Source organism: Tupaia chinensis, unplaced genomic scaffold (assembly GCF_000334495.1).
Source record: "Tupaia chinensis unplaced genomic scaffold, TupChi_1.0 Scaffold000673_1, whole genome shotgun sequence".
NCBI lineage: Eukaryota > Metazoa > Chordata > Mammalia > Scandentia > Tupaiidae > Tupaia > Tupaia belangeri.
In genome coordinates this window covers 1,934,257-1,949,349 of record NW_006160196.1, presented here as the reverse complement: position 1 = coordinate 1,949,349, position 15,093 = coordinate 1,934,257, and the positions used below count along the sequence as shown (strand labels likewise).

General features: G+C 51.7%; 2 protein-coding genes across 12 annotated transcripts in view; one reads left to right on the top strand and one right to left on the bottom strand.

Annotated features, from left to right (window-relative positions):
• Positions 1-6,980, bottom strand: part of TMEM143 (transmembrane protein 143) — a 25,770-nt gene extending 18,790 nt beyond the window's left edge. For 2 of the 3 annotated variants that reach the window (XM_006160200.3, XM_006160201.3), the window contains exons 1-3: positions 6,872-6,980; positions 6,276-6,516; positions 4,790-4,894 (exon numbers count right to left, since the gene is read on the bottom strand). In XM_006160200.3, the coding sequence (XP_006160262.1) occupies positions 4,790-4,894; positions 6,276-6,516; positions 6,872-6,894 (369 nt within the window). In that variant the 5' untranslated portion in view covers positions 6,895-6,980. Of the gene's footprint in view, positions 1-625; positions 1,142-4,789; positions 4,895-6,275; positions 6,517-6,871 lie in introns of those variants that run through there. The other variant, XM_027776442.1, reaches the window with a different exon arrangement.
• Positions 6,076-15,093, top strand: part of SYNGR4 (synaptogyrin 4) — a 14,670-nt gene continuing 5,652 nt past the window's right edge. The window contains exons 1-2 of one of the 9 annotated variants that reach the window (XM_027776446.1): positions 6,076-6,199; positions 8,294-8,494. In XM_027776446.1, coding sequence (XP_027632247.1) covers positions 6,197-6,199; positions 8,294-8,494 — 204 coding nt within the window. In that variant the 5' untranslated portion in view covers positions 6,076-6,196. The other 8 variants (XM_014592299.2, XM_027776443.1, XM_027776444.1 and 5 more) reach the window with 8 other exon arrangements.

Here is a 15,093-nt window from a genome sequence, read left to right as displayed (position 1 = left end):
CTCTCTGTCCCCCTCTCTCGTGCTCTTTCTCGCTCTCTCTGTCTCTCTGGTGAGTGCACATGCCCTATAGGAAATTTAAAATAATAATAATGGCAATAAATAGAATTAAATAAATAATTCTAAAAAAAAAAGTGAAGAGACCAGCTAAAGTGGCACAGCGGCAATACAATGCTCCACCTGTTGAGGCCATGTGGGAAAGGCCTGTGTTTGCATCTTGGGGCCTCCCTGTGCACACAGGGGGGGCTAAAGCAACCCCGCCACAACCCTGGCTGGCCGAGGCTGAGACTGCAATGTGAGATCCTGTCGGGAGACCTTTCTGTCTTTGTTACAGAAGAAATAAACAAATTTTCAGGACCAGCAGTTGGTGTAACGGTTATGTCACTGGACTCCCATGTAGTTGACCGCGGTTCAAGTCCCGGACCCAGTGGCTTAAACTCATACTGGGCGCGTGTGCGTGCGTGCCCAAGATCCCGAGAGGAGAAGGGATTGCGGCGTGGCCATCATCCCCCTCCCCCAGGGGTGATTTCTTGCTTTCTGTCTGTCTTTCTTGGTGAGTGCTCACAGCCTATAGCAAAAACCTCTCTTAAAAAAAAAGAAACTTAAAAAAATAAAATAAAAAACTCACCCCAGAGGCCATAGGTGCCCCAGGGAAGACGTGGAGGCAGGTAGCCAGGAGCTCGATGGTAGCTCTGCCACCTGTGAACACCAGGATCTGGGCACAGCATGGGTCCTCTTGGAGCCTCGGTGCAAACGGCACTGATGGCAGCAGCTCCCTGGTACTGCGGGAGAGTGTGAGCATGCCACAGGGGGCCTCAGCAAGGAGGGCTGGGGGGCCACCGCCACTGTCCTGTTCAGAGCAGAGGGGAGCTGTGGGAGGGCGGCGGAGGGTACAGTGACGGGTGAACCTGGCGGGTCTGGGTTCTCCGGACCCTGCTCATTCCAAAGAAACACCTGGCCCTTGAGGGGCGCTGGAGGGAGCCCTGAAGTCCCTGGGATGTCCTGCCTGCTAAGAGTATCTTTGTTTACCTGGGGCCCTGGGCCACACAGCAGTCAAGCTGACTGTGAGCCACATCGGAACCTGGGCTACTCGGTATCAGCTTGATCACTCGGGGAGCTGGAGACCAAGGTCAGCCATGCCAACCTGACCAGCCCCCGGTAAGTGCCCCGGACACCAGGGCCAGATGGTGGCACAATGGTGACACCACACTGTGTGAGGCTGACCCATGTGGGAGGATTCTGGGTTTGTGTCCAGAGACCTTCCTGAACACCCTGGGAATATGGCCATGATCCAGAGCTGGCTGAGGCCATGAGGGGTCACCGAGTGAGGCCGCTGTTCAAGGTGCTAGCTCTCAGTCTTGTTCTTGCTCAGGAAAGAGGTAAACAAACAAAAATAAAAACAAAAAGCTTAGGGGCCAGCAGGTGGTGTGGAGGTTAAGAGTGCTGGACTCCCACATGGCTGACTATGGTTCGAGTCCCAGACCTGGCGGCTTTCTCTCTCTGTTCCTCGCTGGTCAGATTAAACCAAATAAATAAATAAAGTTCAAGGGGGAAAAAAAATGCTTAGATGCCAGGCCTCAGGTGAGCTGCCCTGGTTGGCAATATTCCATGCCTGCTGCCACACACGGCAGCCGGGAGAAGCAGGCACCGGCCTCAGGGTCCCAGTGGGAGAGGGCAGCAGGAAGCCCTCGCCTGGTCTCTCCCAGCCTCTGCCCCAGGTGCCCTTTCCCTTTGCTGGCGCTAACTGCCCTTTCGCTGTAAACTGTCATGGTGGGTGCACAGGCTTTTGGGAGCTCTGAGAGTCCCTCCAGCGAGCAAGGGAACCTGAAGCTGGCCTTGGGGACCTCCAACATGAGCAGGATCCTGGGAGGAGGAGGGGCAGAATTGGGGCATCTGGCTCCCAGACTCCACTGCCCTGGCGTCCTGCCTCTCTCCCTGGCTGCTTCTTGTCCATCTCCCTCACCTCCCCACCGGCCACTGGTCCCTCCCTCTCGCCCCTCAAGGCTGGCGCTCCCCAGGGCTCAGTCTCACATCTCTTGACTTTTGTGTTCACACCAATGAATGTGATGGTACTGCGGAGGGGGCCTGGGAGGTAATCACGTGTGAGGGTGAAGCCCGCATGAATGAGATCAGCGCCCTCATAAATGAGACCCCAGAGGCCAGGCAGTGGTGCAGTGGTAAAATACGATGCAATCCCACGTGGGAAGGTTCTCAGTTCAAGTCCAGAGACCTTTCTGGGGATGCCAGGCATACCCTTCCCACCATTCAGGGAGGGCTGAAGGCTCCGGTGGATCACAGCATCAGGACCCCATTGGGGTTGCTGACTGTCTCTTGTTCTCTGTGTCTTTCTTGTTAATGGGAAAAATAAATAAAAATAAACTTACCAAAAAGAAAAAAAAGAGAGAGAGAGAGAGAGACCTCAGAGAGTCCCCTCATAGCACTCCGCGATGACAGGACACAGTGAGAAGACGCCACCTACAACCGGAGCGTGAGTCCACACCAGACACCGCATCTGCTGGTACCTCGGCCTCACGCTTCCCCGCCTCCAGAACGTGAGGGACACAGGCACGGTACCCTTGTCCAGAAAGGCTGCACTAGAAGCGTCTCAGATTTGGCATTTTTTTCAGAGTCCAAGTATTTGCATATACATAAGCCTAAATACAAAATTCGCTCTTTTTTTGTTTTTGTTCTTGTTTTGCCAGAGGGCACATGTATTCTCCAGGGGAAGGGGGAGATCACCCCCTATGGGACATGTTCGCACTGCAATCCATTTTCCTCCATTTCTCCATCCTGCTGGGATTTGGGGCATGCCTGTGCACACACACCCAGTGTGTTTCTTAAGCTGCCGGGTTCAGAATTCAAATACTGAGTCGGCCATAAGGAGTCTGGCTCCCTTAACCACCAGGCCACGGACCTGACCCCACTTGTGTTTCATACACACCTTACATACATAGCCGGAAAGAAATTTTTTTTTTTAATTTGTCAGAAAGAATATATATTAACCAAAGAGAGACAGAGAGAGAAAACAAGAGGGGAAGAGAGGAAGCACTCCCCATAGCAATGGCCATGCTGCAATCCCTTCTCCACCTCTCCCTCCTTTCAGGATTTTGGGCATGCACACACACGTGTTCAGCATGTTTTTCAAACCGCCAAGTTCGGGACTTGAACCATGCCGTCGGCCATGTGGGATCCAGCGACCTTTACCACCACGCTACCAGCTGGCCCGAAAGAAATCTTATACAATATTTTTGTTTGCGCCGTCGGCCATGTGGGATCCAGCGACCTTCACCACCACGCTACCAGTTGGTCCGAAAGAAATCTTATACAATATTTTTGTTTGGGTTTTGGTTTGCTTTTAGAATTATTTTATTTAACTTTATATACTTATTCATTTAGTTAAATATGACCAGAGAGGGGCAGAGTGAGAGAGTGAGAGAGAGAGAGATAAAGTGAGAAAGCAAGCCACCAGGTTGGAGATTCAAACCATAGTTGACCACGTGGGAGTCCAGCGCCCTTAACCACCACACCACCTGCCGGCCCCCTATTTCTGTACTGCAGTGTTTTGACTACAATCTATCACATGAGGTCAGGATGGAATTTTCCATTTGCTCATCATGTCAGCACTCAAAAACTTTCGGATTTTGGAGCAATTTGGATTTGGGGTTTTTGTATTATGGACACCTGACATGCAGGTACTGTTTTAGCTGCCCGCTCTATAGCAATCTGGTGTAGGATGACACTAATTCCCCAGGTGGCCTCATGCAGACCCTCCAGCTCAGAGCAGTTTCTCTGCCCAGTCCTTCCCCTTCCCCTCCAGACCCAGGTTCATAAGCCCACTCTCTCCTCTCCTCAAAGTCCTACAGCCAAAACTGGGCTCTCGGTCCTCCCTGCAGACCTGTCTCCCTGCCCCGACCACAGCCTTCTGCATCTCAGTAAGGGGCAGCTCCACCCTTCTGGAGGCTCAGGCACCCTTGGGGACACCCCATTCCTCCCTGTCCCTGCTGCCCAGCCCCCACAACCAGTGCATCAGCTAATGTCAATGCATCCTGGCTGTCCCAGCATCTGGCCCCTTATCCCACTTCCACCACTATTCCTCTTGCGGGAGCTACCGTTCTCCCTCACCTGGACAAATGTAAGAGACTCTTTAATAGGTCTCCTTCCCTCTGACAGCCTGTTTTCACGCGGCAGCCAGAGCGTTGTCGCTGACATGAAACCATCTCACGTCCTCTGCTCAGAGCCCTCCAGAGCTCTCGGCTCACTCAGAATCAAAGGATTTAAGTCCTCACTGTGGCCCACACGGCCCGGCACAATCTCCCTCTCTCACTCTCCTCTAGCCACAGTGGGATTCCCAGGCCTCCTGGCTGTTCCTCCACACCAGGCCCATTCTCACCTCGGGGTCCCTGCACTTGCTCTTCCCTCTGCTGGAACATCTTCCCCCAGACAGCCGTCAGGCTCATTGCCTCTCCTCACTGAGGTCCTGGCTCACCTGTCAGCTCCTCGGGGAGCCCTTCCCCGACCACTGTCTAAAACAGGCGCCCTTCTCGTCCCTCTTCATCCTGCCAGTCTGCCTCGTTGCTCTTCACAGCACTTACCACTACCGGGCATCTTATTTTATTCCTTGTCTCCCCGACTGGAACGGCGGCTCCGTGAGGGTATGGCTTCCTCTGTCCTGTTCACTGCTGAATTCCCAGTGCTTAGAACAGGGCCAGGCTCCAAGAAGGTGTCAGTGGATATTTGCCGAATGAATGGATGAGCAAACAAGCATGACAGGGCCAGAGGGCCCCACCCTCACCTGCAGCCGGGCCAGGACGTGGTGGTAGTGGAACAGGGTACAGAAGTCCACGTGGGCGGAGAACTCCTCCAAAGCAGTCTTCTCTCTCGGACTGGAGTGGAAGTCCTGTTACCTCAGGAAGCAAAACCGCTTTTTAGAATCCTTTCCTCCTCCCCAGGGGAGAAATTCTTTCCCTGGCCACCAATACACACAATCAGAGATCTGGACTCTCACATTTTTTGTTCTGTTTGGGGTGGAGGTGGGTTTGACCAACTTTACTTACCAAGAAATTGAGGCAGCCAACACACTGAAAACCAGGACAATTACTCGCCTACTCACTCAGTGCCTATTGTATGCCAGGCGCTGTCTGTCAGCATGAGATCTTCTTCCAGCAGACACAAGGAGGTTGATGGAATTATAACCCCCATTCTTTAGCAGGGAAGACTAAGGCTTGGGAAAGTCACTTGCTGAGGGCCTCAATGTCTGTGTGTGGTGGCGCCAACACAGGCCTGTCTGACTTCAGAGCACACATGTTCCACTACTTCTTTTCGTTTCCTATCTCAGTGCCCTGGGTATATGCTTCCACTTCTCTGACCTTCGTTTTCCTCATCGGCAACAGAGGATCACACCCTCGTTCTCAGAGGGCTATTGGGACAATGTGGTAAGCTTATCTGTGTCCATGTGTGTGTGTGTGTGTGTGTGTGTATGTTTATATAAGTCTATTTGTGCATGTGCATATCAAAGTCTAGCAGAGGGCTTAGTATGTACGGTGGTGTTCAGTAACTATTCAATGAATGGATGATAATCCTCTGTAATGACAGCTATGATGATGGTGGTTAGATAAGAGCTCAAGCTCTAGAGTAAGAACAGAACCAGGTGAGGTAATTAAGGCACCAAAGGGTGCAAAATTCAAAGAGGTGCTCACTCTTAGAGTCAGGCAAGTGCCTTGCTCACCTCACCCTAGTCCCAGCCCAACTTTGGAATCAGACCACTTAGGTCCAAATCTGGGTCACTGTGCTGTGGCCTTAAGTAACTCATTTTCTGTCTGCATGTTGTGGTGACCTCATCTTTGAAATGAGGACGAGAGTGGCATCTCTCTTACTGGGTTGTTCCAGTGATTCAACACTACATGAAAAGTGCCTGGCACCATGCCAAAGAGTAAGCTCAACTAGTGTGATAATAATCATGATCACAGCTTTGTGACTTTATAGGTGTAATAATTATTACTAGGTAGCAGAAATAATAACAATGAGGGTGACTACCATATCCATTTTACAAAGAGTATCACTTCAAGCCCGGGAAAGAGAGTCGGAAGCTCCACCAGCACCTCAGAGCTCTTGTCCTTGCAATCCACCTCACCTCGCGCCTACGTGAGACTGTAAGGGGACCTGAAACTACAACTCCCAGGAGGCACCAGGGCAGCCCTCTATGGTATGTAGGGCTCTAACACCGTGAAGCCTGCCGGGAATTGTAGTTCCCAGGCTTTCGGACCCGGGACAGGAGGTACCTGTATCAGGAGGCGGAGCAGCTGCTCCTTGGAGAAAGGAATGAAGCGCTCGCGATACTGCTGGGCCCAGTCGCGGGGCTCCGTGGGGTTCCACATCTTGCGGTACTCCCCCATCTTGGCCGCCAGCGACGACAGGGCCCGAGGGGGCCCGAGGCACGCAAGCATCAAGGGCCATGCTCGGACCCTGGACCCCCAGGTCCACCGGGTCACATGCAGCATGGCCAGACCCTTTCCGTGGAGCCTAAACAGAGGGAAATAACGGGCCAAAGGTCAAATGGAAGAAAAGCGTCCTCCCCACCTCCATGTCCCATCCTCCGGGGGCTGTCCCTGGCCAGACTGAGTGCAGACAGAGTACGTCCGTCCGCCCTGCAACCCCTCTTGCCAGTCCCCTCCTACACTGCTCAGTTGGCCTGGGTTCTACGCAGGGGTCAAAGGTCTTAGGTTCTGGGGCGTTTTACAGACCGAGACCCTATAATTGTACAACTGGTTTGTTCAGGGTCTAGACGGCGAAGTGGCTCTTAAAAGCATAAGAAAGGCTACACGGGATGCAGGGCCGCCCTCCCCCGGCCATGCAATCCCCCGCCTTCTTCCCTCACCTTAGCCAACGTTCGACTGTCATTGAGCCTTCTGCGCATGTGTAAGAGGGCGACCTGGGCTCAAGATTTGGCTTCAGACATCTGTAAAACGCATGCGTAAATCCTAGGTCGTTGCTATTGCTTTTGTCTGTCTTAAAAGCGCATGCGCTATCTGCCCGCGGGGCGGCCCTGGCCTCGTTTGGGCGCAGCGCATGCGCTGCAAAAGAGTCTCCTTGTCAGCCTGTTTCAAAGGGAAGGGGCGGGACAGACACGAGACTTCTTGGGGGATGGGGAGGGACAGGGCTCCCGCGAGCAGCCAGCCAACGGCGAGCAGACCAACGTCCGCTGAGGCCACGCCCCCACTCCTGTCAGCCCCTGAGTAGGCGGGGAAAGGAGGGGGCGGGTCTTAGGTGCAGCCAATCAGCTGTGGGGAGTGAAAAGGCGCGAAAAGGCGGCACCAAAAGAAAGCTGAGGTGGCGACAGGGACCAGGAGGTTTTTTGAAGAGCGGGCCTCCAGGTGACACAAACCGGTCTAGAGTAGGGGTGGCTCCAGTCAGGCAGCGTCACCCCAAGCCCCAGCATTCATTTTGTGGTCCTAAAGGGGAGACCCCAGTTCTGAGGAGGTAACCTAGTGCCTGGGTCATGGCCTCTTCACCCTGACGGGGCGGCTCACTTCCGAGGTTCCCCACGTCGGAGGTCCAGGCTCCCAGCTTGGGGAAGTGGTTTTATGAAGCTAGAGCTGGGAAATAATCCCAAGTCACAAAGACCTTGAGGTGCTAGGTTCTCCGTGATGGGTGCAGGCACTGCACAACCGGACCGGGCGCCCTCTGGTTCAGACCTCCCAGGGCTCCGGCCGCCATGCCGCTCCCCCAATCCCCCCTCCCTCGAGATCCCACCTGCGTCTACTCAGAGAACCCTGTCCTTGAGCTGGGTCCTCGGGCTCCTGTGTCCAGGGACATGGCCCCAAACTCCTAGTCTGGAATCTCCTCACCCTGCACCTCCTCTCCGGGGACCCCTGGCTCCCTTCATTCCACAGCCCTCTCAGCAGATATGCCTTGCTTCTGGAACCTGAAACCGCTCCCTCACCCCACGTCTTCCACTCCTAGGACTTCCAGGGGCCCCCTCACGCATGTTGCTGACTCCTGAGACCCCACCACCACCATCCCTTCACCCCCTGCCCCCACCTCTGGAATCCTCAGCCCCCTTAGCCTGTATCCAGCTCATGGGACCCTCAGCAACTCTCATCTTGTACTCCCCTGACCCCAACCCCGACCTTAGCAGCCCCTTTGCCCCATTTCATGATTCCTTAGAGCTTCCTTGGCCCCATACAACTTCATTCCTGGGACTCCCAGCACCCCTACCCCATTTCCTCCCTCCTGAGACCCCCAGCAACCATACACTGTATTCCTGGCTCTAACATCCCCCATCTGTGTGATCTTGCAGCAGCCAAGCCCTGAGGTGGGCCTGGAGCCCCCAGAGAGCAGTGCCCAGCAGGCAGCCCCCAGCACCCCTGCTCCTGCCTCCCAGAGCCCCCGAAGCAGAGCAGCCGCCATGCACATCCCCGAGAGCCTCCAGGAGCTGGCTGACAGCGAAGCCGTGCAGTTCCTGAAGAGGCCAAAGACGGTTGCCCGGATCTTCACAGGGGTGAGGCCCTCCTGTGGCCCACCTGCACCCCTGGGTGACAGTAGCAGGCCTCAGCTCTCAGACATAGGGTGAAGGTAGTCAGGGGAGAAAGGGGGTAGATGAGGATATGAAACGAGAGGAAGTTAATAACTGAGGCTAGCTTTTCCCCAGTATCCAACTATGTGCCTGCACTATTCTGAGCACTTTTTTTTTTTTAAGTTTATTTCTCCCATGTACAACAGACATAGAAAGACAGAGAAACAGCCCCTCTCAAGACCACTCCATGGTCCATCCCCAGCTTCACCAGCTCAGATCATGGGCATGAGTTTGCCCTTTGTGTTCAGGTTGATCTCTGACACAAATCTGGAACTTTCCCATGTGGCTCAGCTCTCAGCACTATTGACTCACAAAGGAAGAAACATCCTTGCAAAGTAGGTGCTGTGAACCCTAGTTTTGAAATAAAACTGAGGGTCAGGAAGTTAAATAATTTTTGTTAAGACTGTGCTGTCCAATGGGGTTGCCATAAGCCACATGTGGCTACTTCAGTTTGAATTAATTAGTAAAATATTTTGTCCCTCAGTCGTGGTGGCCACTTTTCAGGTGCTCCCTATGTGACTGGTGCCTCCCACACTGGACAGCACATTTTCATCACGCCAGAAAGTTCTATAGGACAGCACTGGATAAGGATATTCAGTAAGAGGCAGGGCCAGGATTTGGCGATTCCCAAACCTTTTCATTTCCCACCTCTTGGCAGGAAGTAAGAGAGGAGCAGGGACCAGGACCTCTAGGAAGAACAAGGTGCGCACAGGTGGAAAGAGACTGTGTAATTAGACCTACAGTCCTGGGTATTGGGCATCACTGTGTACCAAGCACTGTGCCAAGGGTTTACCATGCTTTCATCATCACCACATTTCTAAAGAGTCTAGAGTGATATCCTCAGTCAGCACAGACTTTATTGTGTGATCTTGAGCCTGTTGATAGTCCTCTCTTAACCTCAGGCATAAGGGATTAGAGCTCTGGCCACAGCTTTTGGCTGTGCTGCTTCCATTTTTCTCTTTTGGCAGAATTGGAAACTGAGGCCCAGGGAGATGACAAGACTTTTTTTTTTTTTTAAGTTTGTTGATTTACTTTTTTTATGAGTAAGGGACAGAGAGATAACACCCCCAATCCACCGTCAGCCTCAATCAATCCTGATCATGAGCAACTGTGCCCCACGTACTCAGAGAGGTCTCCAATGCCAACCTGGAAGTGTCCCACATGGGCTTTCTGTTTTATTCTTGTACCACCATTTGAGCCCAAGTTGATGTGACTTGAGCAGGGTCACAGGTATAAGTGGAGTACCCTAGATCAAAACCATTATCTCCTCCAGATTCTTAATCCAGGGTACCTCCTCCCTACGCCTCTGGAACCTGTGGGTCGGAGAGGGAACAAACAGGCCTGACCGGTGATCCTGGCTCAGCCATGTGCTATCTGGACTGGGTGGCATATGTACTTCTCAGTTTGCCTGGCCTGCCCCTGTGTAATTAGCAGCAACAGCAGCAACTTTCAGGCTCGACAGTGCTCCATTCTGCTTGATAATTCACATGGTCACCCTGTGCTTGTGTGACCTCCAGCAGGTTAGTTGCTTTCTCTGAACCTCTGGACTCTCATCTATAAAAAGAGGATCCTAATACCCTGCTCGTAGGAAGGACTGTGTGAAAATGAAACAAATTAATACCTATAAACAGCATGGGCCTGGCAAGTAGCACTCTCCTTAAATAACGATTCTTACTGGAGTAAATCAGTAGTTGTCAGCAAGAAGCAAGGTAGATTTCGGGGGCTTAGGTTGATAGGGGCTGTGTCTGGTATTTTCTTCCACAGGGAAAGGGGAACAACAAATACGGGCTCCTCAAGTCCTTTGCTGGTGTTAGCTCCTCCACTCCAGGACTCCATGACATAGGCGTTATTAGCCCCGTCTAACCCGAGGGAAACTGAGGTTTCCAGAGCTTGAGTGACTTGCCCAAGGATATTACCCAGCTGGTGAGCAAATCAAAACTGGGATCTCCCACCCTCAGAAGGAAGGAAAGGCCAGTGGCAAGGAGAAGGAGGCCCAGCTGGCATGGACTGGTGTGGGAGAGGGAGGAAGGGCCGCCAGGCCATGGGAGACGTTCTGGTCACGGACTTTGCCCGCCGCCTCCATCCTCCCTCCCGTCCGCTCTCTCCTGCCCCCCTAGCTTGACTCCTCAGTAGGGAGTCTCTGGGCAGCTGGTGCTCTTGTCCTGGCTGCCGCCTGCCAGCTGGTGCCTTAACTGATGAATCTTTGCTCCCTCCCTGGGGACAGGCCAGGGAGGGCATGGAAAGAGGCTGGACTCAGGCTTCAAAGGGATAAGGTCCCTCCAGCCTCACTGAACCCCCCCTCCAGTCTCCAGTACCTGGGCTCTTGCTGCAGCCCAATGTTTTTGGGGTCAGTGGGCAGACAGCCCACTAGCCTGGAAGGAAATCAGGAGAGCTGGACTCAGCTCCCCCCTCCACTACTGACTGACCTTGAGAGGACATGTCCCCTCTCTAGGTGAGTCATGAGAACCACCAAGCAGCCACCCCCATGTTCCTCCTTTTTGTAGCATAGAGACAGACTAGGAAACTGAGGCTCCAAGAAGTGAATGATTTGCCCAAGGCCAGACAGCTGGCAGAGTCAGCTGTGTTTGGCTCTTTCCATTCCACCATAATGGCTTCGATTTATCACCTGTGAAACAGAAATGAATTAATAACATCTACCACGTGGGCCTGGTGCAAGGTTCCAGGGAGGTAGTGCAGGTAAATGAATATGGGCTCAAAAATGATAGATGTGTTTTTCCATCCTCAACCTGGCTCTGCCTCAGACCAGCAGGGCAAGGCGTTCTCTTCCTATGGGCTCAGTTCCTCAGCTCCAAAACAAGGGGTTCATCCTACGGCCTCTTTGTAAGGGTTGCTGTGAGGATTGAGGGAGGCAATGGATGTTGGAATAGCCTTGATTATACTAGAGTGCTAGGCAAAAAAAGAGAGATTTTTTTTTAACTTGTTATGGTTGTTATTCAGAGAAAGTGATTAAGGCAAAGGAGAGAGGATGATGGAGGAAAGCTGAGATTAGGTGTCTCCTCCATCCCCACCCCAAAGGGTAGACTAGGGCAAGAGCAAAGAGGAAGGAGCCAGAGTCACTCACTCTCAACATGCATTTGCTAAGGTCCAGTCGGGCTGGGTACCGAAATAGAAGGGTCCAAGAGGAGTTCAAATTTTAATGAGGAGACTCTCTCAACATTCTCTGAGCCTGCCTCCCCACCAACCCCAGCCACCAACACTGCCACATCCAATCAATCACCAAGTCCAATTTTACGTCTTAAATATTACAGGATTCCCCAGGGCTTTGGCCTCAGCGTATCTCACCTGAGCCTCCTCACCAACCTCCACAAAGGTCTCTTGGCCTCTGGTCTTGCCCTGCTCCTGTCCATCAGCCACATGACCCAGAGGACTTCTCTAACCCCCAGGTCTGACCCTGGTCATCCTGCATGTCTAAGATTTGTTTTTTCAGGGACCAGCAGATGGCATAATGGTTATGTTACTAGTCTTTCACATGACCAACCATTGTTCAAGTCTCAGACCCGGCAGCTTGAAACTCAGGCGAGGCACCAGGCATGTAGGCAGGTGTGGCCAAGATCTCGGGAGAATGGAGAAGGGATTGTGATGTGGCCATCCTCCCAAGGGGTGATTTCTCACTTTCTGTCTCTCTGTGTCTCTCTGACAAGTGCATATGCCCTATAGCAAAAAAGTCTCTCTAACATAAAAAATAAATAAATAAATAGGTTTTTAAATTTATTTTATTTATTTATATTTTTGTCATGGGGTACATAGAGAGACAGAGACAAACTGAGAACTCACCCCTCTGGGGTAATGGCCGTGCTGCAATCTCTTCTCCTCCATTCTCTTCTCAGGATATTAGGCACATGCCTGGTGTGATTTCCAAGCCTCTGGGTCTGGGACTGAAACTACATAGTTGGCCATGCGGGGTCCAGCTTCCTTAACCTCCAGTGCCACTTGTTGGCCACATGCTTAAGATTTAATCCAAATAAGAAATTTAATTTCTCCCAGCTTCCCAAGCCCAAGCCCTGTTGTTAAGATCTCTTACAGACTGGCCCCCACCTGCTTTTCCAGCCTCATCTCAGTGGATCCATCAGATCCCTGACCCCTGAAAAAGCCCTGGCCTGTAGCATCTGGCTTTTGCATATGCTGTTCATCCTGCCTGGAATACCCTTCCTCATCTGTCTGCCTGAAAAACTCATCTTTTTTTTTTCCTTTGGAGAGGTTTTTGCTATAGGGTGCGTGCATTCGCCAGACAGAGAGAGACAGAGAGAAAGAAAGCGAGAAATCACCCCCCAGGGGGGATGGCCACACCGCAATCCCTTCTCCTCCATTCTCCTCTTGGGATCTTGGGCATGCACACACACGCACCCTGCGTGAGTTTAAGCCACCGGGTCCGGGACTTGAACCACGATCAACTATATGGGAGTCCAGTGACATAGCCATTATGCTAATTGCTGGTCCCAAAACTCATCATTTTTAAGGCCCCACTTAGAACTCAACTAATTACCCTAAATCCAGCCCCTGACAGATTCTCACTCAAACATTGACTCTCTCCTCCAGCCTTCCTCCCTGGTCTCCTAGTTTCCAGACTCCCTTCTTCTTCTTTTTTAATAATTGTCTATTTTAATTTTATTTACTCATTCATTTTAGTTTAATTTGACCAGAGAGAGAGAATGGGAAAGTGAAAAAGCAAGCCACCAGGTCCAACACTTGAACTGTGCTCAGCCATGTGGGAGTATCCAGTGCTTGCCTTAACCACCAAGCTACCTGCTGGTCCCCCAGACTTACCGCTTCTTTTTTTTTTTTTTGGATACGTTTTTGCTATAGGGTGCATGCGCTCACCAGAAAGACAGAGAGACAGACAGAAAGTGAGAAATCGCCCCCCGGGGGGGATGACCACACCACAATCCCTCCTCCTCCATTCTCCTCTCAGGATTTTGGGCACGCACGTACATGCGCCCACCATGAGTTTAAACCACTGGGTCCAGGACTTGAACCACGATCAACTACATGGGAGTTCAGCGACATAGCCGTTGCACTAACTGCTGGGCCCAACTCATCCCTTCTAATACACCTTTTTTGTTTGTTTGTTTGTTTATTAAGAGATTTTTGCTATAGGGTGTGTGCACTTGCCAGTGAGAGAGAAAGCAAGAAATCTCCCCCAGGGGTGTGGGCAATGGCCATGCTGAAATCCCTTTTTCTCCATTCTCCTCCTGGGATCTTGGGCATACATGCACACAAGCCCAGCATGAGGTCAAACCACCAGGTCCAGGACTCAAACCACAGTCGACCATGTGGGAGTCCAGTGCCTTGACTACAATGCCTCCTGCTGGCCCCTCTAATACACCTTTATATGGCTGGCTCAAAGGGCTCTTTCTATACCCATAGCTGACCCTGCCCCTCCCCTGCTTGCAATTTTCTCATGGCTCCCTAATACATTCCAGATAACATTCCCATTCCTTAGCCTTTCCTGTTCCTCACCCTGTACCACCCCTTATAAACATCGCCTCATCTAGAGAGCCCTCCTGGGCCAATTCCCAGCTCCTGCACCATGATTACATAGGCTCCTTCCATGTCCTGTTTGCCACAGTGCATTGTGATTGGGACAAATGATGAAGGCTGCAACTTTTCGCTGAAGCACAGTGATAGTACCCCTGCCTCTGTCATTTGGTCCAGCCTGGGGCAGTGCAGCCAGGGGTTAAGAACAGACTCAGAATGGACTGCTTCACTTCAAATCCAAGCTTTGCCGCTCTGGCAGAGCTCAGCCAGCTCCTTATCCTCTCTGAACTGTGGTTTCACTGTCTTAAAAATGGGATAGAAACAGGACTGTTAACAGTGCACAGGCCAGGACCAGCAGATGGCATAATGGTTATGTCACTGAATTCCCATGTATTTGACCACGGTTTGAGTACCAGATCTGGTGCCTTAAAACATACCTGGGCGTACCCAAGATCCTAAGAGGACAATGGGGGAGAAGGGAGTGCAGTATGACCATACCCCCTGGGGGGTGATTTCTCGTTTTCTGTCTCTCTCTCTCTCTCCCCATTGAGCACACACGCCCTATAGCAAAAATCTCCCTTAAAAAACAAATATAGTGCACAGGTCCTAGAGTGGTTAGAAGGACAAACTGGTTCAGTGTTTGCTGAGTACTTTAAGAAGTAATCATATGTAGGGACCAGCAGGTGGTGTGGTAGTTAAGGCACTGGACATTCCCACATGGCCGACCACAGTTCAAGTCCCAGACCTGTGGCTTGCTTTCTCTCTCTCTCTGGTCAAATTAAAAAAATAAATAAATAAGTGAATGAATAAATAAAATTAAATAATTCTTTAAAAAAAAAAGGAAGTAATCATATGTGTCAGCCTGTGCTGTGGTAGTTAAGGTGGCTGAAGCCCACATGGCTGACTGCATAGCCAAGTCCCACTCCTAACAGCTTAAAAACCACACCAGGCACCTGTGCATGAGTATCCAATCCTGAGAGGAAAATGGAGAAGAGATTGTGGCATGATCATTCCCCCCAGAAAGTGCT